Consider the following 26,621-nt stretch of genomic DNA (forward strand, 5'->3'; position numbering starts at 1 on the left):
GACCATGTGACAGCAGCTGGCTGTGTGCTCAGGACCCTTTCTGCAGGTCTGGCACATGGGCACCCCTGTGCGCCCCTCAATGATCCTCTCTTGGAATGAATCTCCCTTTGACTGAGAAAGAGGTTCGTTTTTTGTTTCTCCCACTGGCAGGATGGGAGATGCTGCCCTGCATGTCCCTGAAACAGGAGGCAGACTCAGCTTCCCAGGGGGGTCTCGATGGGGACAAAAGTCAGCCAGCTGGCTCTGTGGTCTAGTCCTGCCCCTCTCTCACCCAGTGGAAGGGAAAGAGGAGAGGGACAAAGACGGGCAGCTGGGGCGAGGGAGAGGCTGGAGGAGGGGAAAGATGGAGGTGCATGGGGAGACAGCTTCCCTCCTCCCGGTCGGAAGCGATTAATCCACCCGCACTTTTTTTCCCACTGAAATGTGAGCGCGGCTAGGGTGAGCGCTGCCCTCGCTGCCGCAGGCGCGCCTGTGCGCTGCCGCCACTGTCATCACAGATGCACCCCAGCTGTCACTCTGCTGGGCGTTGCTGGCGCACACGCGCGCTCTCCTCCCTCTCCCCTTTCTTCCCCCTCTCCTGTCGCCCTCTGTCCCTCCCTCTTCCCTTCTCAGTTTGTGGTTGACCCAGCACCCCATCCCTCCTCATCCCCTGGCCACCACGGGCGCTCCACCTCCTACACCCTGTGCGGCTTCTGGACAGAGGGGACTCTGCACTGGCCCTCTGCGCTCTGCTTCCCGGCTGCCTGGGTGTCTCCAGGGATCCCAGGAGGGTCTCACTGGAGGGCTGGGAGCCACCTAATTGAAGGTGCTTGCGGTCAGAGTGAAGAACGCTGAGTGCGGAGCAGTGAGTGGGGAGGACTGGAGGGTCGGGGGCACAGGGTGGTCAGGGCATGGCAACTGGCGGGTCTTTGCCCCTCAGGAATGGCTGGGCTACTGCCTCCTGCCAGGGGCAATTGCTGGGGCCAGGGAAGCTGCTCAGAGCAGATGCTGGAGCATCCCAAAGGGACAGAGCTCTGGGAACTCTGACCCTGCAGTGCTGGGGAGGGGACAGGCAGGAAAGGGGGGAGGAGGGCCGCGCTGGTGCCAGCTGACAGCCCCGGGTGGCATAAAAACCGGTCCCTGCAGCATGGGGAGAAGCAGCCAAGAGCTCTGCGCTGCCTGCATGCCTGCTTCGCACAGATACCTCAGGGGCTCAGTGCCAGGGGAAGAGAAGGACAGCAGGGGGACAATAAGGGTGCAGTGGCCTGGCTGGAAGAGAGGAAGGCTGGAGGGGCAGGGTGGAGGACCTCACTGTCTGAGGCTTGAGAATAGACCCCAGGTCTGGCCCTCTTTACAGGCTGCCTGGGGTTGGGGTTACTGGCCTGCAGGTGGCTGTCCTTGGACAAGGGCACAGAGGGGCCCTTCTTCAGCTGGACTGGGGTCCACGCAGCCTCAGGTGGGGTGAAACTGCGAGTGGATTAAAGGGAGGAACACAGCAGCTCTTCCTTGCAAGCCTGAGGGCACAGGGGAGTTAGACATGTGAGAACCCGCCAGGGCATCCCCAGGTGGTACCTCCAGCCTTCCACCTGCACATGGCTCAGGACGTGCGCTCAACTGCGGTGCACACAGCTAGGCTATACCTACCTGGCCTTTTCACTCAGGGAGCACAGTCATCCTGAGTTGGAGCAGGGGAGTTGCCGTCCTTGCCCCAGGCCCATCCCAATACTCTGCAGAGAGGGGCAGTCTGCTTGTGGTCTGGAGTTCACATTCCCACACCTCCCACAGGTCTGGGGCTGGGTTCCAGTTGGTGTTCTGCCCCTTCCCCACCCCAAGCCATCCACGTCCATGTTTGGGGGTGATATTGGCACCTGGCTGTCAGGGCTCAGTGGGCAGTGCCTCTGTGTGACTCAGATTGACACCCCTGCTGCTTAGATAACTACATGGGGGGAGGGGGTGTGAGCAGAGGAGCAGGTGGGGAAGTCCAGCTGGCGGGGAAACCCAGCAGCAGCCTCTGAGCTACCAAGAAGAGCCCAGCTCTTCCCACCCCCACCACCCCACTGGTAGAAAGTCTCTGGCACTGCCAAGAGGGAGGCCAGGGAAGTCAGGCCCTGAGTGGCAGAGAGGTCTTTTAGGCAACCGATCTGGTGTCTTTGGGGTTTGGCTGGCAGCTGTGTCTGGGCCCAGAGTGAGCAAACCCTGCTCCAGTCACCAAGTACCAGAGCGGAGGACCCATACATGTTCTGCTGTGGTCTGAGTGAGCAGGATAAGAAGGGGGCAGGGGCAGGGGCAGGGGCAGGGGCAGGGGTGTGATGCAATGTTGGAGGCCCTGGGAGGGGACAGGATGGGGGAGTCTCCTTCTTTCTTTTGCCCCAATTCAGGCCTCCTCTGTGCCCTGCCTGGGGGCTCAGTGGACCCCTTACTCATTATCAGCACAGGCAGCTCCACTCAGGGGGGCTTTTCTGTTTTGCTTCCCAGAGGGTCTGTTTGGGACTGGGAATATTTGACAAGGAAACAAGGGTGCAGGAAGCTGGGGGTGAGAATGGGCGTGTGTTTTAAAATGAACCAGGAAAGTATATGTCTGTTCCAAGTACAAATATAGAGATTTTTGAATCTGTGCTTCTTTGCTGTCTGGGCAGTGTGTGCTATGGGGGATGGGTGGGGAAGAGATGGGAGTGTTTCCTGGAGGGCCTGGATGCACAGACCACAGGCAGGGGGACGGCCCAGCCTCCATTCCAGTGGCTTCCTCCTGTGTCCCAGCTACTCAGACTCCTGGGGCCTCCTCCACACGGGGCTCTGGCCTCCCACTGGTTGGGCTCCCTCTCAACCCCGGGAAGACCCTTTTCTCCTAAGTTCTGTGAGTCTCCCATTTTGAAGGGTGCAGGGGCCTTATCCTGAGTCAGAGACTTTTGACCCAGGGGAAGGAGTGTGGCAAGGGCAGCATGATGGCCCAGTAGTCAGGGCCACTGTACTTGAGGGGACAGACACGCAGAAGTGTCAGAGGAAAGGCATGGGCTCCAGGCCTGTGTTGAAGCCTGAGCCAGCCCTGGCTGAGGCCAGGGCTCCCATCACCCTGTCCCCACTTTCTGCAGACAGCGGGCCCCTGGGAAGCCATATCCACCCCGGGTCTCCAGGGGCTGCCACAGCCCACTCAGCTCACAGCTGCAGGTGGAGCCCTCTGTTCCCACAGTACCTCCTGTTCCATTACGGGCTCCCTGGCCCCGGTGTTCCCTCACCCAAGTCCACACCATAGCCAGCCAGAAAGGTTTCGAGAAAGCCCCTGCTACCCACTTGTATGATCTTGGCCTCCCAGGAGTTGTGTCTTTACTGGAAAGAGGGGAGACTGCCGGGGCAGAGGAGCAAGTCACAAGGCTTGTTTCTTCATCAGCACGATGTGGATGAGAACAGCCGTGTCCTCAGCTCCCAGGAGCCAGACCACAAGGTAGCACCACATACTCTGTAAAGCACCCCTCAAACTGCCTCTGCCCTCCCTACACAGGTACGCAGCTGGGCCTGACTTAGTAGCCCCAGGCTGGGTCTCAGCTGGGTTCTTCCATTTGCCTAACCTTAAGCTAGTTAGTTGATTTCCAGTGCCTCAGTTTCCTTCCTCTACAAAATGGTGGTTAATAAGAATACTAACCTCAAGGAGTTGTTATGAGGATCGAGGACACCACATGGGTGTTTCTGATGTGGTGACTCCTCCCCCACTCAAAGGATTCTGGAAGGACCCTGAGGGCAGGATGCCTCTGGGTCCTGGTCAGCTGCTGAGTGCCATCCTGAGCTGGTGCCTGTCCCTCCCACTGCCCCAGAGCAGCCTGGCCACCAGGGTAGAGCTTGACCCTGGCTGGGAGGTGCCCCCAGCCCCCCACCACACACACACACCTGACTGTGCATGCAGATTGACTAGGTCTTGTTAAAAAGCAGGGTGGAACCGGAGACTTTCTAACAGACTGCTGGCTAGAATATCATGGCTGGGGTAGGGAGCATACTCGGAGTAGCAAGGAACTGTAGTTAAAGCCCCCTCTTTCTGGTTTTGGGGGTTCCTCACATGACTGCTTTTAGCAACTAGCTCTATTCTCCAATCCTGGTTCTCTGCTGCCAAGGATGCCCTGGGACCTCACAGGCACCCAGGCTCCTGTCCGTGGTCTCCCTGCCTCTGGGACTAGGGCAGGAGCAGGTCTAGCATCAAGAGCTAGTGAGGCTCTCTGTCCCCCATTCTGCACCCTGGGTAGGGACTTCCCTCCTAGACTGTGTTAATTTATTTCAGCAGTTCTTTCTGCCTGCTGCAGCAGCTGCTCTCTAGGCTTCCCAATGTAGGTCACCCCCTTTCCCAAGGAGGCCCAACTCTGCTGAGGGAGGGAAGGGGGCCTCAATTGGAGGTGTGTTGTGAAACAGAGGGCTAAGGGGCTAGGAGGTGCTGGCTAGGAATAGGTCCATCTGTGGTGCCAAACACATGCACAAACATGTTTGTCCCTTTGTCCCCTGCTGGGCATGCTGCTCTCTCCACTGTCAGGAAGGCCCTGGCATCCAATAGGAGGCCCAGGGTCTGAGAGAGGCAAAGTCTACCTAGGGGGCATAGGACATATCCTCATGGGCCCTGGGGCCTTGTTTTCATCATATTCCTTCAGAGGATAGCAGGTTCAGTAGTGTCTCGCCACCTCGAAAGGCAACCCCTGTGGGTCTACACTGTGGGGCCTCGCCTGCCTTCTGTACAGGTGAGGCCTCATGCAAGCCTAGGGCTGGGGCATCACGGCCTGCAGCAAGGCTGCCTTCTCCACAATGGCCTGTTTGCTGATCTATCCCTGGGCTCATAGTGGGGACAGGAAATGGTGGGTGGAGGTGGAGTAGAGGAATCTCCTCAGGGGAGCGCAGCCCTGCGCCAGGGGTGTCTCTCCACAGCCTGTCTCCCTGCAGGAAGCCCTAGAAGAGTGGGCGCAGAAGCCCTGGTTGGGCCTGAGCACAGACGATGTCCTGGGTTAGGCACTGCCCTGTCGGGGTTCTCTCCAGGCCTTACTACTAGACTGGAGGAGTCTGCTAGCTGCTGGGGGTGCTGGGGAAGTTGGAGGCGTGTCACTCTGCTGCCCGTGTGTTGGCGTCTGAGGAGGAGTGCGGGAGTGCTGCCAGCATGGTGTTGCATGTGCATGTGTGTGCGTGTGTGTGTGCATGCATGCTTGCACGCCACACGTGTGTTAGCACATACCTAGCTGCACAGCTCTCTGTGGGTGTGTGTTTGCATCATGTGCTGTGTACGGAGCTCCAAGCACGTGTCAGGGAGGCCTATGTGTGCAAACCTCGCTCTGTGCACATGTGCCTCAGCAGCCTGTCTCAGAAGCCTGCAGTCTGGTCTATGACTGAGTGTATGACCTTGGGCATGCCGGTCATCGTCTCTGTGCCTTGGGTGGTGTTCACCTGCTTATCTTGCAGGTGCTGGGAGCTCTTAATATGAGGGCTGTGGATTGGGTAAGAGATTGTGCTGATGGTTCAGGGCTCCAGCGACAAAGAGCGCGGACACTGCTGCCTGGGCAGGCAGGCCTGTGCAGACCGAGTGTGGGAGGGGCAGAAATACACCAGCCCACAGGCCTGGGGCCAGAATGAGAAATAATCTCACGTGTGAGGCTGGTGGGGCCAGGGAGGTGAGCCGTCATGCAGAACTACTGCTGACACCCGTCTCCCCAGGAGGGGGGATGCTGCTTCCTCCCACCCTTCCTGGGCGCAAGTCCAAGCTCAGAACAGGAGCCTCCACCTGAATCTCTAGGACCATGTGCACTGGGGTGTGCCAGTTCTCTTCCCTCCATCAGGCTGAGTCTTATAGAAAGTCCACTCGCTGGGTATAGGGGCCATTGCTTTCAGACATAAGAAAATTGAGCCCCAGAGAGTTTAAGCAGTTTGTTTAAAGGAGTGGTGGACAGGGATTTGAACCCAGTGTCCCCAGCCCTACTCTGTGCTTGCAAATGTGCACCAGGAGCTGTGAGAGAGCAGTTAGAGCATGGCCACAGGGCTGTTCTCAGGGTCTTCTCCACCCTTGGTGCCAGGAACTTGGATCCACTTAAAAGCAGTGTGGGCACCACTGCCCCCATTCCACATCTGCCAGTTCCTGGTGGGGCCTCCCTGGCCACAGCTCCCTCTGCCATGTGCTCCCAGAAGTAAATGGGCCCACGGGACATGCCAGGGAGGCTCCAAGCAGAAACCACCCAGGGAGGAACTGAGGAAGGTAAGACAGTGGGACCAGCGGGAGTAGTGGGCCTCTCCCTCCCTGCCCAGCCCAGCCAGCCAGCTGCAGGGGGGTGTTACCCACAGTCTTCTGCCCCACCCCTCTGATGGCTGCCAACTTGGAGGCTCTCAGCCATGTCTGTAGGGAAGTGGGGACCCCAGAGCTGGGTCTCCATTCCACTTATGAGACATTGGTAGGCAGATCCTAGAAAGGTTGAGTGCCCCTTCTTGCCCTGAGAAGAGAAGCCTGTTCTCTGCACTCCACCCTCCTCAGCCCTCCGGCTCTGCGATCATCTCACCTCTCCTGTGTCTCCGACTTTTTCCAGCAGCTGTGGCAGCATGGACCCCTGAGCAGAGGAGTCTTGCTGTAGCCCAGCTGGGGCTGGCGGGAAACAGTGCCACAATTCACCTCCACTGTCCACACCCGACCTCCAGCAGGCACTGCCAAGGGTGCAGTCTCTGCCTTGCCAGGGCCATGGTAAGCAGATCCACGCCCAGTTTCATGTGGAACTGGGAGCCATGTGAGGAAAGTCTAGGGACATGCCTGGAACCTCACTCTGCTCACCTCAGAGAGACGTCCCTCAGTTTATTCACCTGGGACAAGGGGTCGGGGGGTGGATGGCTGACCAAGGAGACCATATTGCTATGAAAACATGTTAGAGAGCAGAGAAGCTACAGAGGAGCAGGGCAAGGATGGGTGGGATGTGAGAGGTGGGGGCCCCTGGGGGAAGCCAGAGTCTGCCCCCTTGCCCACGGGGGGATCTTGGGGGTGGGGGGATCCTGGCTTCTCTATCTGTGCCCTTGTTCATCTTCCTCCCCCACCCATGGAACAGGAGAGGGCCTGAGGAGGGCTGTAAAGAGACACCTGGGCCCTCTGCCTGACCCCGGCCGGGCTGCTCAGCACTCTCTCCCTCAGGACTGACAGGCAGTGTGCACCGAGGGGCTCCTCTCTCCCCAGAGCACCGGGCCAGAGAACTGTGGGGGTCACCATGCTGGCACCAAGCAGCGGCCCCAAGCAGAGGACCAGGTCTGCCCTGCAGTGGAGGCAGGTCTCCTGTGAGTACGGGTCTGGGCACCAGGGAGGGCGTGGAGGGTGGGAGATCTCTAAGGCTGTGGGCAGGTCTAAGACATTTCCTGGGCTGCCCAAGGTGAGCTCCATGCAGCCAAAGGTACAGTTGCTGCTGAGAGTTTTAGGGGAGGCCAGGACAGCTGGTTCTGTCTCCTCAGGGGCCGCTTTGTGTCCTTCCCTAAGCTTTGTGCTCCCTGTTAGTAAAAATAAGAGATCGGCTGGGCCTCCCAAGCGCTAAGTAGAAGGGACAGCGCCTGCCTACCCACCCGCCGTCCAACCCAGGCGAGCCCTGTTGCTCTAACAGGAGCTGCCCTCTTGTTTCTTAGCTCTTTCTTCCTCAGTCTCCCCGACTCTATGTGCAGGAAGCAGAGGGCTCAGGATGTGGTTCTGGAAGAGACCTCAGGGATTTGGTCCAGCCCCTCCTTCTGTACAGGGAACTGAATCCATCCATTTCCCATAAAAAGGAGTAAATGCTAATGAAGGCAGCCTGTGAAAGCTGTCAGTGTGAAAGGGGCCTTCTCGGGGAAGTCTCTTTATATGAAGCAAAGGGGACAAGATTGACTGGGGTCGGGGGGAGGTGGTGTGCCCAGGGCAGTGTGGTGAAAGATCGGTAATGGTCCCATGGATGGGAGGGGACAATTCTGCCTGACTTCCTCCCTGGCCACACTGGCCTCTCAACCTTGCCAGGCCAGCGGGAGCAGCCTGAATTATTCACCACTTGAGAGTGGATGATCCCTGAGCAACTCAGATCTCCTTTCAGCCTCATTCTAAAACCACTCAACACCTTGCAATTCCTGTTACTAGAGCTCTGTGCCACTCCTGGGGTGGGGGGCAGGGAGCTGCTCTTTTCAGAGTGCTCTCTTCCCGCCCCACTGCCTGCCCCTTCCCTGGGAGGGCAGGTGGCTTCTATTCACATTGGTCCTTCTGAGCGGGAAGCTGCATGGGCTGGATTTAGGTGGGGGGAAGTAAAATCTGAACAATGTTGATTTTCAGTGGAATGCAGGAAGAAGCCTGACCAGGCAGCAGATGTGGTTGGAGGGGTGAGAGGGTGAGAGGTAGCAGCAGGTGACCCTAGATGGCCAGAGCAGGTGACCCTAGATAGCCAGTTGGCTTTTGTGACCACACCCGTGCTCATTGCCCATCAAGAGCAAACAGGCTCAGGTGTCAGCTGTGCAGTGTCTGTTAGCTGGCACACCAGGCAGGGGAGGGCGAGAGTCTCATTCTGTTCTTTCAAGCCCTTTGGGGCATCAGACACCCAGGTAGCTGCTAGACAGAGACTCACGACAGTCCCATCCAGGCACTCAGTTTGTGTGAGGCCAACTGGGCCCAGAGCTGGATCCAGAGCCGAATCTGGACTTCCCACCAGTTCTCCAGCTCAGGCCTTTCCCCTGGGCGTTGTGGATCTGACCGTGATCTTGGCTGGTTGGACCTGCTGGGACTGGACTGCTTTCAGCTCATCCTATTTTCCCTCCATAATGAGCAGGCTTCTTTGACATGCAAGAGGACAGGTAGGGTTTTGAGGCTGCAGTGGAATTTCCTTCTCCTGATGTGATTTTTCCCTGAGGGTCACTTCCTCCAGCCCTTTAGATTGGACCCCATGCTTGCTAATCAGAGGGGTCTTGGGCAAAAGATGGGTCCAGGAAAGGATTTCTGCTCATGTGGGAAATCTGCTGTGCAGCCCCCCGGGAACAGGAGCCCAGGCTGAGCCTGGATGGCTCTAGGATAAGAATAACTATGAACCTCATCCTGGGCCCCATGCTTGCCAGCATCCACATGGAATTGTCATCTTATCCTTGTCACTTACACATTGGGACCCTAGGGGTCTCACCTGGGCTCCCAATCCTTGCTCTGAGTTGCTGGCCACATCTTGGGTGTGGGGCACTTGGGGAGTTGCAGGGGGCAGGGGCAGGGGTGCCCCTTTGTGCTCTCTGCTTTCTACGCTCAGCACATCTGAGCCCAGTGCAACTCCAGGTGGGGCTGGGTGCAGAGGGGAAGGGGCCAGCAGTGTGCCCTTTTTTTTTTTGGAAAGAGAAAGTCCTTTTCCTGACAGTGACACTGGCAAAGGAACACAGGTCCATGTTTCTCTGACATCTTTTTGTGCTTCCTTTTGTCAACATCCATGGTATCAGTGAGACCTAAGCTCTTGAGGGGATCAATGACAAGAGGCCCTAGGAACAGGGATGTCACTGTGGACTAGCAGTGCTTGTCCTGAGCTCAGGCCTATGAGTCTGTAGGGACATTCTCCACCCAAGTGGTATCTGCTGGGTGTGTGATGAGGCAAGGGACCCTGCTGGGGGATGCACTGTGCCATGTTCTATTAATACAGACGTGGCTTCACATTTGTTACTTATCTTCTCATGTGGTCAATATGTATGCGTTAATCGTGATCGATTGTGGCTTGTGCCAAAGGAGAGAAAGCTAAGAGGCCATTATGATACGAACAGAAGGAGAGAATAGAAGCGGGAGGTGGTAACTAGCCTGTCACTTTCTTTCCACCTGTTCTCCTACCCACTGCTCCTGCAAGGGATCACCTGCTGGATTGCCCTGTATGCGGTGGAGGCCCTCCCTGCCTGCCCTTTCTTCTGCAAGTGTGACAGCCGCAGCCTGGAGGTGGATTGCAGTGGCCTGGGCCTCACCTCCGTGCCCCCAGACGTGCCTGCTGCCACCCGAACTCTCTTGCTCTTGAACAATAAGCTGAGTGCCCTGCCAAGCTGGGCCTTTGCCAACCTGTCCAGCCTGCAGCGGTTGGACCTGTCCAACAACTTCCTGGACCAGCTGCCCCGCTCCATTTTCGGGGACCTGACAAATCTGACTGAGCTGCAGCTGCGCAACAACAGCATCAGGACCCTGGACAGGGACCTGCTGCAGCACTCGCCACTGCTGCGCCACCTGGACCTGTCCATCAATGGCCTGGCTCAGCTGCCCCCCGGCCTTTTCGATGGGCTCCCAGCTCTGCGCTCCCTCTCACTGCGCTCCAACCGCCTTCAGAGCCTCGATCGGCTGACGTTTGAGCCCCTGGTGAGCCTGCAGCTGCTACAGGTTGGGGACAACCCTTGGGAGTGTGACTGTAACCTGCGTGAGTTCAAACATTGGATGGAGTGGTTTTCCTACCGAGGTGAGCACAGCCCTGCCAAGCCTGAGGGGTTGGGAGGATCACTCTGGGCCGCTGTGCCTTTTCCTGGTGGCCCGGTGCTGGCTCAGGGAGCAGGTCAGGGGAGGCAGGGGTGACTTTACCTCTCTGCTAGTGGGGCTAGAAGGGCCACAAGCCTCACCCCACATGCTGAGCCAGCAGGAAAGCTGAGTGCTTTGCACCCCCTTTGCACCCCCTTTCTGTTGGGTGTCCAGCCCCTGCTCTGCTCTTTTTCCTTAAGACGATGTACTGAAACTTGACCTCCGTTGTGATCTGCGTCCCAGGTATGCCTTTGGGCTTCCCTGGCATGGTAGAATAATACTATCCTTCTGAATAATACAACCGTCTCTTAAATATCCACCCTTACTGGAGGGTGGAATATAATTGAATCTACAACTAAAACCAAATTTTCCTTTTGGTGACAGTACCAACTTCCTCTCCCAAGAAGTTTTTTATCAAAACTTCTAATAAGAAGCCAAATGGTTTAAGTTTCACTTTCTTTTCCTTCCCTTTTTTTTTCTTCAGAGACAGAGTCTCACTTTGTCACCCTGGGGAGAGTGCCGTGGTGTCACAGCTCACAGCAACCTCCAGATCTTGGGCTTAGGCTTAGGTGATTCTCTTGCCTCAGCCTCCCAAGTAGCTGGGACCACAGGTGCCCACCACAACGCCCGGCTATTTTTCGTTGCAGTTTGGCCAGGGCCGGGTTTGAATCTGCCACCCTCGGTATATGGGGCCAGGGCCCTACTAACTGAGCCACAGGTGCCACCCCCTTCCCTTTTTCTTTAACCTGGGAAAGTTCTGTAATGACCTACGAAATGATCAAACGAAGTGGAAAAGGCCGGTAAGCAGGTAATCTCAGTGTTAGCGGTACAGGTCTGGGTCTGGATTCTGGCCCTGCCACCCTTGGCTGTGTGATCTTGAGAAAGTTGGTTAACCTCTTTCTGTGGCAGCACCCCATCTGTGACATGAGGTGTCTATCTCACAGATCATTGTGGGGATTAGATAAGGCATGCCTGCAAAGTAAGCCCTCACTAAAATCTCCACTTATTCATTTTCCAGAAGTCAAACATGAAGTGGGCTTGATGAACCCCAAGTTAGTGCCCAGCAAAGATATTCAATGAAAGTTTGCTGTATGAATCAGTTCATATTACAAATCTGTGAAAATAATGCTAATGCTTTTCATTAATGTCCTACCACTTTAGTTTCACATCCAGCCACTATCTCAATTATTTCCATGATATTCTCATGTGTTAGTTAATTAAAAACATTTTATAAAAAACTATAAGGTGCCATGGAATGTTTATCACTATGCCAATTTCTCCCATTTCTGGGAGTAGGGAAATAGTGATTAATACTTGTATAGTTTCCAGTTTACAAATATCTTTTCATTTACTTTATTTTAATCCTCATAGCAGCTAGTTCAGATAGCCATTCTTATTTTACAGCTAAGAAAACTTAGATTTGCAAGTAATTAAATAGATTGAATATTTTTAATAAAACGACACAGCCAGGATTCACTCTTGAGTCCTCTGAGTAGGAAAATGAAGTTGTACCCCTCTCAGTACCCAGCTCTGCGTACCCAGCTGGTGCTGATCTATGTCACCAGAAAGGTTTACTGCAGGCTACGTGGGCAGTCAGTGGCACTGGGGAGCTAGAGGCCAAGTGTCTTGGGACACAGACCAATACACCATCCTTAGGGAACGTCTTTGTCCTTTCAGTCATCAGGAACTGAATTCCCAGGACAAAAGGATAAGGAATAAGAATAGACATTTTCAGATCTTTTCAATATTAGAGTTTCTTCACCCTTGCACTCCCTAAAAACAAAATCCTGGGATGTTTTCCTCAGCATCCTGGGGAAAGATTGATGTCTATGTATGAGGAGACTTGTGGCAGATGGGCTGGGAGAGGGAGCTGGCGGTGACGGAGTGGCTGCGCCAAGTGTATTCGGCAGGGGGCTTGTGCCTGTATCTAGATTCCACCAGAAGCCGAAAGAGGGCCCAGATCCAACTTCCACTTCCTAGGGGATGTCTGGGCAGATTATTGTCCTTAGTCACCCTCTCTCTCACCCCACCCCTGTTCTGTGTCTATATCTGCCTGTGGCCATGCCAGGCGTCACCATCGCAGTGAAGACGTCACAGCGAGCATGTGCGCCCCTGGTACCCACCCTGCCTCCTTTATCAGCTCTTCCAGACACCATTGCACTCAGAGGCACTATGGCTGGGGTGCTGATGGGGCCACCGGACTGTTTCCCTCCCTATTCCAAGAAGGGAGCTGCCTAAGAATAGCCAACCAAATGGTCCTGCATGGAGGGCCATGGCCGAAGCAGTGGCTTTTGTTTTTTGTCCTTTTTCTGAAAGGGAAGAAGTGGGAAGGATAAAGTGCTGTGTGGAGAACAGAGTCCTGAGTCCACAGATGGGCAGATTCAGGGCAGAGTCTGGGCCGGGCACTCAGCTGTCTTGGCACTGGCAACCACTCCCTGAGCATCTCCCCCACGGTAGCATGGCCTCCCTGGGACCCTGCAGATACCAGGCCTGATGGCTGTGGTTGTGTGCCTCTCTACAGTATGGGAATGATGATAACGCCCAGTTTCTGCAAAGACTAAATGGCACAATATACGTAACTCACTGTGGTGCTTGGCTCAGTCAATGCTGTTTTCCCTCCTCCACTTCCTCTTCTATAGATGGGGATTCCAGGATTGACTACATTGCCATAAAAACTATACCTTCTGGGCCTTCCATTTTCGGGAGCTGGGGATAGGGAGAGGAGTCCAGCTTCCGGATGCCTGATCACCCTGTTTTCCTCCCTGTGCACAGGGGGACGCCTGGACCAGCTTGCCTGCACCCTCCCCAAGGAGCTGAGGGGGAAGGACATGCGCATGGTCCCCATGGAGATGTTCAACTACTGCTCCCAGCTGGAGGATGAGAATAGCTCCGCGGGGCTGGATATTCCTGGGCCACCCTGCACCAAGGCCAGCCCAGAGCCTGCGAAGCCCAAGCCTGGGGCTGAGCCTGAGCCAGAGCCCAGCACTGCCTGCCCCCAGAAGCAGAGGTACCGGCCTGTGAGCGTGAGGCGCGCCATCGGCACAGTGATCATCGCCGGAGTGGTCTGTGGCGTTGTCTGCATCATGATGGTGGTGGCCGCTGCCTACGGCTGCATCTACGCCTCCCTCATGGCCAAGTACCACAGGGAGCTCAAGAAGCGCCAGCCTCTGATGGGGGACCCTGAGGGTGAGCACGAGGACCAGAAGCAGATCTCTTCTGTAGCCTGAGTGTCCACCCCCAGCTGGCCCAGGTAGGAAGGGCAGGGAGAGCTTGGGCTTGCTCCGCTGAGGGCTGGCCTCCCTCCTTGCAGCCCCGCCTCACCTGCACGGGCTACCTGCCCAGACCCACCCTCCTCCCTGCCTCCAGTGGACGAGCCACAGCGTGGCCCTTGAACCTCCAAGTCTCCCTGCAAACCACGTCATGCAGAAGGCCCTGCTGATGTTCCTCTTTGGGAAACCTGGGGAGCTTCCCAAGCCTCTAGCTGGAGAAGGAAAAGATGATGTGCAAGAGGAGGGTCTGGACTGGGCAATCCCTGGCCCTTGCCCTCGGGCAGCCACAGCAGGTGGCTTCGCCTGTCTTCAGCTCATCCCCACCTCATCCACACTTAGCAGGTGGGGAGGGAGCCACATGGGGGAAAGGGGAAGATTTCTGAGACTCTCCCCTATGCCAGAAAGATATCCTTAATCCCCTCACAGTGTGAAAGCTGGGGTCCCGCTTCCAACTGCTGGTTGGAAGTGCAGACACACCGGCCCTGTCGTCTGGTCCCAGCACTTAGAAAAACGATGCTGAGATTCTAGCACACTACCTTGGCTGGTGCCACCACACCCCAGCCTGCTCCAGACCACACTGACCGCGCTGCTCCTGGATTCACTAATTCACACCCACACCCCCCACATACTCACACCCACCCTGTCACACAGAGACCGAGGCCTTGAGAACTCCGGTAGGAGAGACAGGCTCTTCCCCTTGGCCCTGAGGCCACAGAGCCTTTTGCTTCCTGCAATCTTCTCAAGTCATCACCAATAACACAAGGATCCTCTGAGATCCTCTAAAGTGGGCCAACGTGGTGCTGTTGGATGAGACTTCCTATCACCATGGTAACCCACTCACACCTCTGCTGTGGGGTTTTCCGGGGACACCGGCCCAGGGGCCAGGACGTGGTTGTGTGTGGGGGGATGGCAGCCTCTCAAGAGGCTGGTGTTGCCTCTGTCCTGCCCAAGCATGCCATCACTGCCAGGCTCCATGGGGACACCCACTGATGCCACTTCTGTGCCCTGCAGCCTGGCACCATTACTCTCCACTTCTCACCCCTCTATCCTCAGCGCCTTCCAGCCTGTGTCCTCACTGGCACTGGGAAGGGCTCTGTGGTTGGTGGTACCCTTTAGGGAAAGCAGACGGCAGGCAGAGAACACAGTGGCTCTCCCTGAGGCTTGCTGCCAGCCAGCATGTCTCACACGGACTCTAGAACAGGGAAAGGACAGCCACATTCTGTGCAGAGGCTTCAACAATGGGGCCTCCTTTCCCAGGGTTTGTCTGCCCAACCTGTTCCCAGAGCACTGGACTGGGGCTCACATCAGACAGTGGACCAGGGGTCCTATCTGGGACTGTGACACCTGCCTCCAGGGCAGTACAGGTTTCTCAGGGTTGTGAGTCTCTTTTTCTGGCTCTGCCCCTCAGGGAGAGCCTGATGTCAGTGGGCACTAACTCTGTCTCCTCATGCTCAGAGCGGGTCAGGAGGTCTCGGGCTTGTTTCTGGCTCTCAGAAGGGATCTTAGGTGGCAGAAGAAGAGGCCAGCCAGATTGCCGAAAACCAGGGTTGTGAGGAGGTCAGGGAAGGTGGCGTCAGCTGGGGAGCCTCTGAGAAGGTCATTCTCCAGGTGGACAGAGGGCACTGGGCTCAAGCTGCTTATGGGACCACAGGCCTCCTCCAGGCCAAGGTCACAGTCTTCCTTCTTCTTTTGGCTTGTGGGCTGATACCAGAACTGTGGGTTTTCTAAAGGGGCTGGGGGGTGGGAAGGGGAGGGCATTGTCAATGGTGGTATCTTTCGCCTGAGACAGAAGATTTTTAAAGGCAAAATTATATTTCTGGTTTGTTGTTTCAGATGACCAATAAAGACTGTATTTTCCTACGTAATTCATGGTTTCATTGGGTGGGAAGGGGACATGGGTGCTGGGAGAATTGCTTCCTGCTCTCTCACCTTGCCAGGCAGCTGAGCAAGGTGCTAAGGGCCATCACCCCACCCCACAGAGCTCCATAGGACAGATGGATGCCTCCTGCCTGGGGCCTCAGGGCACCAGGGGGAGAGGAGCAGAGGGGTCTTGATCAGAATGAGGCTGTGGCCAAGGACAGTGAGCTGGGGCATGGCAGAGCAGCTGGGATCCTAACTCCACCCACGCTCTGGCCCAGGCAGGAGAATCTGTGAGCCTCAGGGTGGCTGCACTGGGCAGCGCCGGGTCTTGCAGAGAAGAAGGTGAGCTGGAGAGCCTGCCCCTGCCCTGCTCCCTGTGGTGCTCACTGCCCTGGCTTGATGGGAATCAGTGGTGGCAGCTGGGACAGATGGGCTCCTGTGGCAGGAAGGCGGGCATTTGCCCAGAGGACCTGCCGCATGACGGGAAGGGGGAGGGCAGCTAGAGGGACTTCTCTGCTGACTGGGTTTCATCCGCCTTGTGAGGCTGGCAGGTTGCTGACAGGGAGGAGGAGTCCTTGTCACTCTGCTCCATCTTGCCCTGACCCCAGGCTCACAGTGTGACTCCTCTGTGGCGCTGGCAGGCAGCCCTGGGGTCCGGGGTAGGGCTGGGCAGGGCCATGATGGGGAGTGCTGAAGGGATGAGGGAGGCCATGAGGCCTTTGGGCTGGTAGTGTCTGCTGAGTCCAGCAAAGGCTGGCTGCTTGGCGGGAGACCCACCTTGAGGCCTGGGCGGCTTTGGGTGACCAGGTCTGGGCTATACAGTTCATTAGGCTTCAGAGGCTAAGATGGAGCCTTCCAGTAGGTGACAACCCATCGACCTAGGAGCAACCACCATAGGGCAGAGAACCACTAGGGCCCAAGGAGGTCAGCTCCCCTCCCAGGGTGGAGTGGGTTGTTTGCTACTCCGGGCTGGTGGGTGAGACTTATGGTAACAGCAGGCTGAAGACAAGTCTTCCCAAGCCCCACTGCAGACAGAGGACCGGCCCCTCACAGGCCTGCACACGCCTCTGTAATGCATATATGTGTCATCAGATGTCATGGTTCTCAGAAAGAAGCTCATAGAGGCCCGAGGTCTGCCGCATACTGAGGCTGCACTCTCAGGAGGGGAGACCTCATCCAGCCTCCACATATGATGGCCCCACTAGGAATGCTTGACCATAGGACATGGAGAATTGAAAATGAATCCTGCTCAAAATGTTATACTTCCAGAAATCTTGCATGAGCTGCTGATGAACCACATGCTTGGAGATCAAAATGATCCCTCCTTACCCATCTGCCCTTCTGCACGACCCTGTGGCATGAATCACAGCCATGACACACAGCACACAGCTATTCCTGCAGCTGGGCTGAATGCCCATCTCTCACCCGTGCCCCTCGCCGGGTCCACAAACATCACACATGTAGCCCACCTCAGATGCCACGCTCCCCTTGGCCTGGGGATCACAGGGATGTAGAGCCACTGTTTCCAGGGACACAAAAAGCCCTCTGCTCCTCATTGAGCTACAGGCCCCAGCTGGCCCAGGGTCAGGGAGGCTGAGCCATAGACTAGGCAGGAAAAATTACTGAAGGAGGCCAAGGGAAGAGCGATAATTTAAGTATTAGGTCTCCAGTTCCCCATTCCTTTCCCCTTCACCTCCATGTGCCCCAGAGCATTAGAGCAATTGTCTGCAGTGAGTTAAACCGGAGGCATGGGGACACGGTTTCTATGGCAACTCCTCTCAGCTCTAATTCAGCACCGAGTTAAAAATGATATCAAATAATTGGAGAGTGCAGGAAAGCACAGCCAGCAGCCTGACCTGCCCCGGCCTTTCCTTCTAGACCTTCAGAAATCCGGGCGCTGAGCAGGCCCACGTTACGGAGGAGCAGGGCAATCACAGCAGGGACCACAGGACAGTCTGCAGGGAGACAGGTTGGCCTGGAAATGGGTTTGGAGTTAGCATGCCTTGAGCTAAGGGACATAGGCAGTTGGGGTGGCACGGGTCCCTCCTCAATGCTGCGGTCTGTTTGTGTTTTGCTGAGGCTATTGAGCAGTGGCAGATAAGCCTTCCCTCCCCCAGTCTTCCCACAGTGGCCTGCAGCCCTGCACCCCATGGGCCCTCCTGGAGGCAAGAAGACAGAGGCCAACTGGCTCTTCTTCTCCTTCACCTGGAATTCAACCTGGGAAGGAGGTGCACCACCCTGCCTGGCCCACCTAAGTCAGGCTCACCTGGCCAGGGCTCCAGGACATAAAACAGGTGCCTGAGAGCTGTGGCCACTGAGCCAGCGTGGCTGAGGGTGAATGTCCCTGGACCACACAACTTTTCAGAACACAGCTAGGTCCAGATACAGAACCTGAAACCAAGGTAAGGAGGACTTCATCACAGAGGCCTGATAGTGCTGACAACTAGGTGGAGACATGGAGGACATTTTTAAGCATCAAGAAACTACAAAGTCAGGGGAAGCTGATGAGGTTCATTGCCTACTCTTGTCGTGTAGGTGGGGGCAAACTGCAGCATGGGGCAGTGAGTCAGACTTTGAAGGGAGGCAATCTGTGTCCAAATTCTAGCTTAATTAATCATTAGATGTGGGACTTGGGCAAATACCTTTGCTGTGTCTTAGTTTTCTCATCTGTAAAATGGAGCCAACAAACATGGCCTTCATGGGGTCACCTCGAGGACTAAATGAGGAAGTGTGTGGGAGGCGGTCTCCACGGTGCCTGGCACACAGTGAACGCACACAGTGAGCTCTCGCTTCAGGGCTGTGAGCCCCAAGCCCAGTTCCCTCTTGAGCCAGATACCAGAGGCCACAGCAACAGGAGAGGGAAGTCACACACACAGGGCAGTGGAGAGCAGGGTCAGGCATCAGCCTTGCCCTGGGTGGCCCTGAGCAGGTACCTTAACCTCTCTGGGTTTCATTTTACTCTCACTTCATAGATCTTTTAGATCTAAGGTTTGATGGTTTATAAACAAAATTCAATTTCCCCTCATCCCCACATTTCACCTGGGGAAACTTAGAGGTAGGGGACCGTGCCTGGCAGCAATGTGCGGGTCCTTCTGCTGCTGCCATGTACCTTATTCCTGACATTGACCCACGACCTCCTGACCTCTGTGGCACAAAGGGCAGCTCCTACCTGCAGCAATGGCTGTCTTCTTGTCCACTGTCACTGCGACAGCTGTGCTTGCCGTCACCACCACTGGCTCACCCGAACTTTCTGGGGAAGCAAAGATGACTGAGTCACTTTCTCAGCATCTGGGGAAGAGTAGGGCTTGGGGGTATTCATGCCACTTTCTTGGACTAGGAGACAAATGCAAACAGTAGGCAAAGGCATCCTTAGACTATCAAGGCAGGGAGTGTGTTGTGTTTGGGGAAGCTGTTGCTGCAATGATGGTACCTCATCCATGGGTCTTAGCAAAGCACCTCCTGCGGGTCAGACACTGCCCACATCCTGTGTGGACCTGAACTTGCCAGACATATGTGGCCTCTGGTTGCCTGAACACTGAGGTTTTTGCCTGCCTGTCTCAGTGTCATGACACTGAGGTTTTTGCCTGCCTGTCTCAGTGTCATGACACTGAGATTTTTGCCTGTCTGCCTGCTGTGGTCCGTCCTCCTAGTATGTATCACACCCAGAACACTTGGGTTGCGCAAAAGGATTCTTTCCAGCAGCCGGGCAGACTGCATTTCAAGACTTGGTGGTGAGTGATCCTTGGCTGACCTTCATGAGTCATCATGAGTCAGAGGGGACACTAACAGTTCTGTTCAGGAAGCCAGATGCCACGGCTGAGCCACACAAAAGCTGACACACGTGTGGCACTCTGTAAATCCCGGGTATTGGTGGTGCCTGACCCTTCGCCATCACATCACTGCCCTCCTAGTCATTTGCTTGTATCACAGCTGGTCAGTGCACTTCTGGGACATTCTGCCTGGCCCTTGCAGGTCAGAGGGCTCACTTTGAGGTTGCTTTTTCACTTCTTTCGCAAGAATCAGGCCACTGTATGTGCAGAATTTAAGGCCGTTTCAGCTCTGTGTTGAAACAGAGCCCTCAGGCTGCTCTGTGACCTTGGGCTTCTTAATTCTCAGCAGTCCTCAGCCCTGAAGACATCTCCTTTTCAAAGCACTTTTGTCTGTAGACAAAATTCTATCACTAAAATTTCCAAGAAAGGGCAAACTTTCATATTTTGTTAGAAAGTCTTGGTTAGAAAGTCTTAAATGCAGCATGAAGCAAACAGGTCATGAGAATCTTGTGTGGACAATGTTATCACAACAGCATTGGCTGTCCTCGGGCATGACCACCAGCGTCTCGCATTGGTGATATTGCCAAGATTACCCATTGCACCTTGCTGTCATCAATTAGCTCACAGAAATCTAAAACTACATTTGGATTCTAGGAACTTATAATATGTGAAAGTGTTCTTGGTTCTAGAAATTTTCCATGACAAAGTCTAAGGAACCACAATAGACACAGAAGTTGGCTTCCCCAATTTGCTTCTAGAAACATCTAGAAGATGGGGATGTGGCTGACCCCTGCAGCAGCCTTCCCTGGACTCGGTGGCCTGTTTTCCAGATAGATTTTCCACTGTATGAGGTCTGAGAATTAAGTTCCCAACTCATCCTAGAAAGTGTTATATACCTCCTTGCTGAACATCACTATGGTCACCTTCGAAGTCCTCCCCTTAGGAAGCTATCCACCAAGGCCAGTGTCTAGTTCACTCTTCAAAGCAATTTTAGAACTCTTTCTGGAATGACCAGCAAAGCCTCATCCTATGAAGGTCTAACGAGTTCATGAACTTGCCAGTGAACTCTTACGTTGGCAGTACTGTACAACTTGGCAAGATTTCATAACCTTGGTATATCAGCATCTCAGAGCTGTGTTTGTGTGGATGTGTGGAAGTATCTTGCTCCGTGGTGTTCATTATAGTTGCATGTTTTAGTGTGCTATACGACAATAGCTCTGGCGGTCATTTCGTTAAAAAACGAGTTGCAAAACTGCTTTGAATGGTGGACTAGGCACTGGTGGCAGTGCATAGCTTCTTAAAGGGAGTAATTTGAAGGTGACTATAGTGATACTCAGCAATGAGGTATGTAGCACTTTTTCTAGGATGAGTTTGTGAATTTAATTGTCCAGACTTTATGTGTACTCCAGCTAGCACTGGCTTGGAAGAAACCCAAGTTAGGGTGTGGAGGCCCTAATGACATAGTCCCTGAGTATGTCAGAAATTTTAGCACCTGAGTCACAGCAGCTCCCTGGCCCAGCAACTGGGGCAAATGAGTAGGGTGTCAAGAGCAGGTGGGCTGGGTCCTGGTGGGCTGCAGCGGGGGAGTGATGGGCCTGAGCAGCCTAGGCATTGGTGAGACTCTGATATATGCTGGCGGGTTTCCCAGGTACCAACGCAAAAGAGGCTCCGTGTGGGCAGGACCCTGCCCACCAGGCCCTAGGCAAAGGGCAGAGGTGCCAGCCTGGAGAGACAGGGGTCCCCCTACAGTCACCCTGGGGCAAGCTCCTCCCATTTTTCTCAGCTGCCTCAGGTTCCCCCCCCCCTGCCAAAATGAAATTGTTGCTGTTTTCTTTCCTTTGGGGTGGATGGGGGTGTGCAGAGGTGTCCACGTGTTCTAAGCGTGTGAGTGCATGTGTGCATGTGCGCTGAGCAGGGAGGTGAGCATGCAAAGAGAATGAGCTCCCGCCCCCCTCAGCAGGCCCCCTCTCTGGGCTGCTAGCTCCCCATTCTTCTCCTGTGGCTCAGCTCCCCACCCACCCACCCTCCTACCTCACTGCCACATAAAGCTCCCCAGGCAGCCGGTAGCCACAGTCCTGGTGATGTTGGGGTGACAAGGGAACCTGTGATTCAGCACTGTGGGGAGGGGCAGGGCCTCCCCAGGATCCTGGGTGCCCCTCTTTGGGGAGCCCTTTGTGTGAGCTGGAGGAGGGGAGCAGCCTCTTTGCCTCAGGGTGTAAGTAAGTGTGGAAAGGGGACCTCCCCTCCTGGCTTAGAGAGACTCCCCCAGGGCTTGCAGTGGGAATAAAAACGCTGCCTCCCTCTTTCCCCTTCCTGCCTCATGCTCAATGTGGCAACTGAGCCTGGACTTTGGTGGGACAGACTTTGGTTCTAGCCTGGCTCTGTAGCTCCCTTGCAGCTCCCGGGGGCAAATCACAGAATCTCTCAGCCTCTGATTTTCCCTGTGTCCATTGTGGAATAAGAACATTTATCTCATGGGGCCTTTTGTAAATCCAGGCGTTTTGTAAAGCACATTAGTCTGGGTACATGAGTGGAAGGGACAGGCAGAGGCTGGGAGGTGGGCATGGCAGAGGGTGAGGAAGGCTTCCAGAGGGCACAGAGATGGAACTCCTCCCTGCTGTCTTCCCTCCCTACCTTGTCCCAGGAGGAGCCCCTGGGAGCCTGGGCCAGGGCATTTGTCCATCTCGAGTCTTGAGGATGGTTTTGGTGAAGTGGTGGTTGGAAGGCCCTGGGGAGAAGGGCATCTGGAAGGGGAAGTTCCGAGTTGACCACCAGTCCACCATTCTCATTTTAGGCATTCTGCCCTTCCCGCCACCTCTTCATCTCATTCCCCTGCATGTGGGGACTCGACTGGCCCTGGGCTCCACTGTGCTGGGATCAGCTCCCCAGAGGGAACCCAGAGAGTTCTTGCACTGCCACAAAATCCTGGACCCCTGGATAAGCCTCAATCTCCCCCAGCCACAGTCTCTTCAAGAGTAAGGCAATGCTGTCACTAAGTTCCCTCTCAGGTCTAAACATTCTGCAATTTTCCTGGTGCTCTGATAAAGTCACTTAATATTTCTTTTGGGGGACAATTTTCCAGAATGGGGGTGGGGTTGAGAGTCAGTTGCCTGCCAATTCTGAGAGTGAGTCTTGGTCCTTGGCCTTGAAGGACTTCCTGGCTCCACACCTGCGATCTCCATCCTGCCAGCCCTGAAGTTCCACAGGAGTGACTGCTCCCAGGGGAGCCCAGAGAGCAGGGACCCGGTTGCTTTCTTTGCTTGGGGAAGAGCAGGTGGCCTTGTGGACTTAGGAAGCATGGCAGCCACTAGTGGAGCAAAGTCTGCTGCTTTCATGTGGTGGTTCATGGAACTTTCACAGGTGCACAGATGCTTAGAAACAGAAGAATCTTAGAGATCAACTCTTATGACCTCCTCGCATGTGGAATTTGGGCTGGAATAAAGCCGTCTTGACTTTTGGGTCAAGTCCCTCTCCTTTATCCCATGCTGGATATTTAAGTTCCCACTTTGACTGCTGGCTGGGGAATCCCACCCTCAGTGGCACCTCCAGCATGGGGACCTTGGGGCAGCAGAGGTGTGAAGAAGCCTTCTCAGGTCACTAAGGAGTGTTGGGAGAGACGGTCGGAAGGGAACCCTGGTGGCTTGGACATACTGCTCCACAGCCCTCTCCCATATCCCCCACAGAGCACAGCAGGAGGGGGGACATCCTGATACTGCCCCAGCCCCAGGAGCAAGGGCTGTGGGTTACCTGGTCCCTCTGCAGAGCGCAGGTTGAAGACAAAGCTGCCCACAGGCTGCTCAGAGGCCTGGCGGTACCACAGGGGGAAGCGGTCCGGTGTGAAGGCACTGGAGTCGTCTCCAGGTGTCAGGAACTTCCTGCGAGGAGGAAGATTTGGTACCTCCCCCAATCTGGAAACATAGCCACCCCCTTTCCTTGTCCCTTACAAGGTTATCTTGGCTGGGCCAAGAGAGTGACTCCCCTCTGCTTTGGCAGAGTTTCAGACAGATAGATAGATTGAAAATATTAGCCCCTATGTATACCATGGAATACTATGCAGCCTTAAAGAAAGATGGAGACTTTACCTCTTTCATGTTTACATGGATGGAGATGGAACATATTCTTCTTAGTAAAGTATCTCAAGAATGGAAGAAAAAATACCCAATGTACTCAGCCCTACTATGAAACTAATTTGGGGCTCTCACATGAAAGCTATAACCCAGTTACAACTTAACAATAGGGGGAAGTGGGAAAGGGGAGGTGGCTAGAGGGAGGGGGATTGGTGGGATCACACCTGTGGTGCATCTTACAGGGGTATTTGCGAAACTTGGTAGATGTAGAATGTAAAGGTTTTGGCACAGTAACTGAGATAACGCCGGAAAGGCTATGTTAACCACTGTGATAAAAATGTGTCATATGGTCTATGAAGCGAGTGTATGATGCCCTATGATCATATCAATGTATACAGTTATGATTTAATAAAAAAAAAAAAAAAGAAAATATTAGCCCCTAAATTGGTTTTGCCCCAGACAGTGTTCCAGGGCAATTCCTGACTCTTCCAGAATCAGAATGACGTTGCATCCAATGGCTTAGCCCTAGAGGAGGCACAGGGTCTGTATCATGAGGGAATGCTCTGTTGCCTGCAGGATATATTTCCTTTGGAGGTAGCCTAATTTATTTTTGTCTGGCTCATTGGCATGTCTGAGGGTGGCAATTGTATAGTCAACGCTATCACTGCAGTAATAGAGGGGCAAGGACTCCCCCAGTAAGTGGTTTCCAAAGGGTTGCCGCTAAGGCTGGGGGAACATTATGAGTTCCCTTTCAGTCATGCAGCTTTACCTTGCTAATTATGGTTTCGAGTTCCCTGAACACACAGCAGCCTACAGTGAGTGGGATGCAGGGTGATGCTTGGGGTGGGGGAGGAGCAATTAAAAACATTGCTGTGAGTAACCCTCAAGGTGAGTGACTGAGCTCTGAGACTGATGGGCCCACATGCTTGGGAAGCAGCCTGCCTCGTTGCACAGCTCCCCAGCCACTCCCCTCAGCATCCAGGTGAAGAGAGCCTGTGGGAGTGCTGAGCAGGCTCTGGAGGGGCTGTCTGTGCTGAGATCTCCTTACATCTCAGAGCCTTCTGGAGGGGTTGAGGGAACATCAAGGATGTGGAGGGGTCAGCGGGGCAGCAGCAGTTCTCTCCACCTCTTGGAGTGAGGGGAGGCAGAGGAACAGAGGGAGGAGGGAGGGAGAGGGAGGAGCAACTTAATTTGTTTTCCTAGAAAGCCTCAGCTTTGCTTAGCAAGTGTGGATTTGTCACAGAGTTCTGGAAGGAGCTCAAAGATGGCACTCTGGGGCTGAGTGTGCTTGGATTTAGCGAGAGGAGCAGCTGGTGGGTGGGAGTTGAGGATAGCGGGGTCAAGGGGTCAAGCCCTCATCTATTTGATTATCCTGGTCTGAGGAGCGGCAGGTAGCACTGCTCCCTCCAGCCCTTCTTCTGGGCTCCTAGTTCTCTAGGACTCTGGCCTTTGCTTAGAGCAGGGTTCCTTGGCCTGGGCACCAGCAACCTCAGTGGCCAGATAACTGCAGGGCTGCCCTGTGCATGGCTGGGAGATTGGCAGCACCCTGCGCTCTCCCCACCAGACACTAGTAGCAGCCTCTCCAATAGTAGTTCCTCCAGTGTGACAGCCAAAAGTGTCTCCAGGCATTGTCGAATGCCCCCCCGCAGGGGAACAAAATCCCCCCAGGTTAGCCTTGCTGGCTTGGACTCTTTAGCTGTCCATACCCCATGAGGAGTGGGGAGCCCTCCCAAAGGGCTGCGAGTCAGTGATTCCCCCCCCCCACCAGGTGAGGTGAAGACCAGTCATGACTCCACATCCAGGGCTCCAACAGCAGCCCCCTGCCCCTCAGGGCTGGGAGTAGTGCTTGCAGAGAAGGGGACAGACTCAGAAGACTCAGCCTGTCACATAGAGACTGTCCCAGACAGGAAAGCAATTTGGGTTCCCTTTTTAGAAACTCCCCTAAGTGGGATCTCTGACCCCAACTTTGGAACCTCTCTCTTCCCTGATGGTGCCTTCGCTGTCCTCTCCTGGGGACACCTTCAGGACGTGTGTGAGCCTGGGGGGAGGAGCTACTTTTCTCACCCTCTCATCATTAACTCCCAACCCTCTGCCCCTGTCAGTCTTCCGGGGTCCAAGCAAACTGGAAGCCACATCTCGGTCCACCCACAGACACAGGTACCCACCTAAGAATTCTGCCCTCTCTGGCCTGCAGCGCCCCTTCCCAGGGTGGCCAGTAGGACTCACTTGTCGATGATCTTCTCAGAGCCCACGAACAAGCTGCTTCTTAGGAGGCCGGCTCGGGTGCCCAGGAAGGCCATGTCCACCTCATGCTCAGTGTCACTGTGGGGCAGACACACCCAGAGCAGTCACCAGGGGGACACAGCACAGGAGGCACGGAGGGAGCTTGGGGAGCCCTGTAGAAGATCTGGGCCTCTCTCAGCAGGTGTCCAGGGAAACCTTTCCAGGGAGGCTGAGCTCCCGGGAAGTTGTTATCACATGCCATGTCAGGCCCCAGCCTCCGGACAGCACCCCTCCTGGCTAAGTGGACTCCCCAGGCGTCCACCACTTTACTTTATCAGATCTACCTCTGAACTTGTCCACCTGGCTTTGAGGAGCCGGGTCTGAAGACAGAAGGCACTCAGGAAGGGAGATTTTGTCCTGGGACCAAGGAGTAGGAACTTCTCAAGGCCAGCAGATATGTGGCCCCTCAAGGTTTTCAGCCCTTTTCACATAGTTCCCTGATTACTGCAACATGAAGGCACTGTCCACACAGTCCTAGGAGAAGCGCTGGGGGACTACATAACCTTGCCCATGAGACTTGAGACAAATCCATTACCCAGCTAGAACATGACTGATTTTCCTCCCAGTCACAAAACCAAAAAGCCATGATGGTGGCACCAGGGTGGAAATTTGTCACTTCTAACTTTGATACTATTCTTGTCCCTCACCCAATTAATTAGAGACTGTTACCTAATTTCTGCCTGTGCCTGGCTCTGTGGGCTTTGGAGAGCATGCAAGGTAGACAGCTCTCAGAGCCCTGACAAGGGCAGGGTCTTTTCATCAGACTAGAGGTGAGGCGCTGGGGGAGCAGGGCAGGGGAGGGATGTGGCACCATGCAGCACCAGGGAGAATGCTGGAACTGGATTAAAGCCCTCAGCCTGAGGTCCTGAAGATCCCTGAGGAAAAGTGTCTGGAGACTCAGACAGGTGTCTCCTCCAATGCAGTGTCATAGACAAGGTGCTCTCAC

The 26,621-nt window shown here is 55.0% G+C and overlaps 2 protein-coding genes across 2 annotated transcripts in view; one reads left to right on the top strand and one right to left on the bottom strand.

Moving 5' to 3' along the window:
- CACNA2D4 (calcium voltage-gated channel auxiliary subunit alpha2delta 4) overlaps positions 1 to 26,621 on the bottom strand; it is a 127,539-nt gene that overhangs the window by 24,651 nt on the left and 76,267 nt on the right. Inside the window, exons 24-26 of the mRNA XM_053557545.1 lie at positions 25,619 to 25,714; positions 23,073 to 23,200; positions 18,725 to 18,805 (exon numbers count right to left, since the gene is read on the bottom strand). Coding sequence (XP_053413520.1) covers positions 18,725 to 18,805; positions 23,073 to 23,200; positions 25,619 to 25,714 — 305 coding nt within the window. The remainder of the gene's footprint in view (positions 1 to 18,724; positions 18,806 to 23,072; positions 23,201 to 25,618; positions 25,715 to 26,621) is intronic.
- Positions 536 to 15,560, top strand: LRTM2 (leucine rich repeats and transmembrane domains 2). Its single transcript, XM_053557546.1, has 5 exons — positions 536 to 844; positions 6,516 to 6,664; positions 7,103 to 7,242; positions 9,780 to 10,370; positions 13,199 to 15,560. The coding sequence occupies exons 3-5, from the start codon at positions 7,176 to 7,178 to the stop codon at positions 13,651 to 13,653; spliced, it is 1,113 nt and encodes a 370-aa protein (XP_053413521.1). The 5' UTR covers positions 536 to 844; positions 6,516 to 6,664; positions 7,103 to 7,175; the 3' UTR covers positions 13,654 to 15,560.

The sequence above is a fragment of the Nycticebus coucang genome, chromosome 12 (genome assembly GCF_027406575.1).
Source record: "Nycticebus coucang isolate mNycCou1 chromosome 12, mNycCou1.pri, whole genome shotgun sequence".
NCBI lineage: Eukaryota > Metazoa > Chordata > Mammalia > Primates > Lorisidae > Nycticebus > Nycticebus coucang.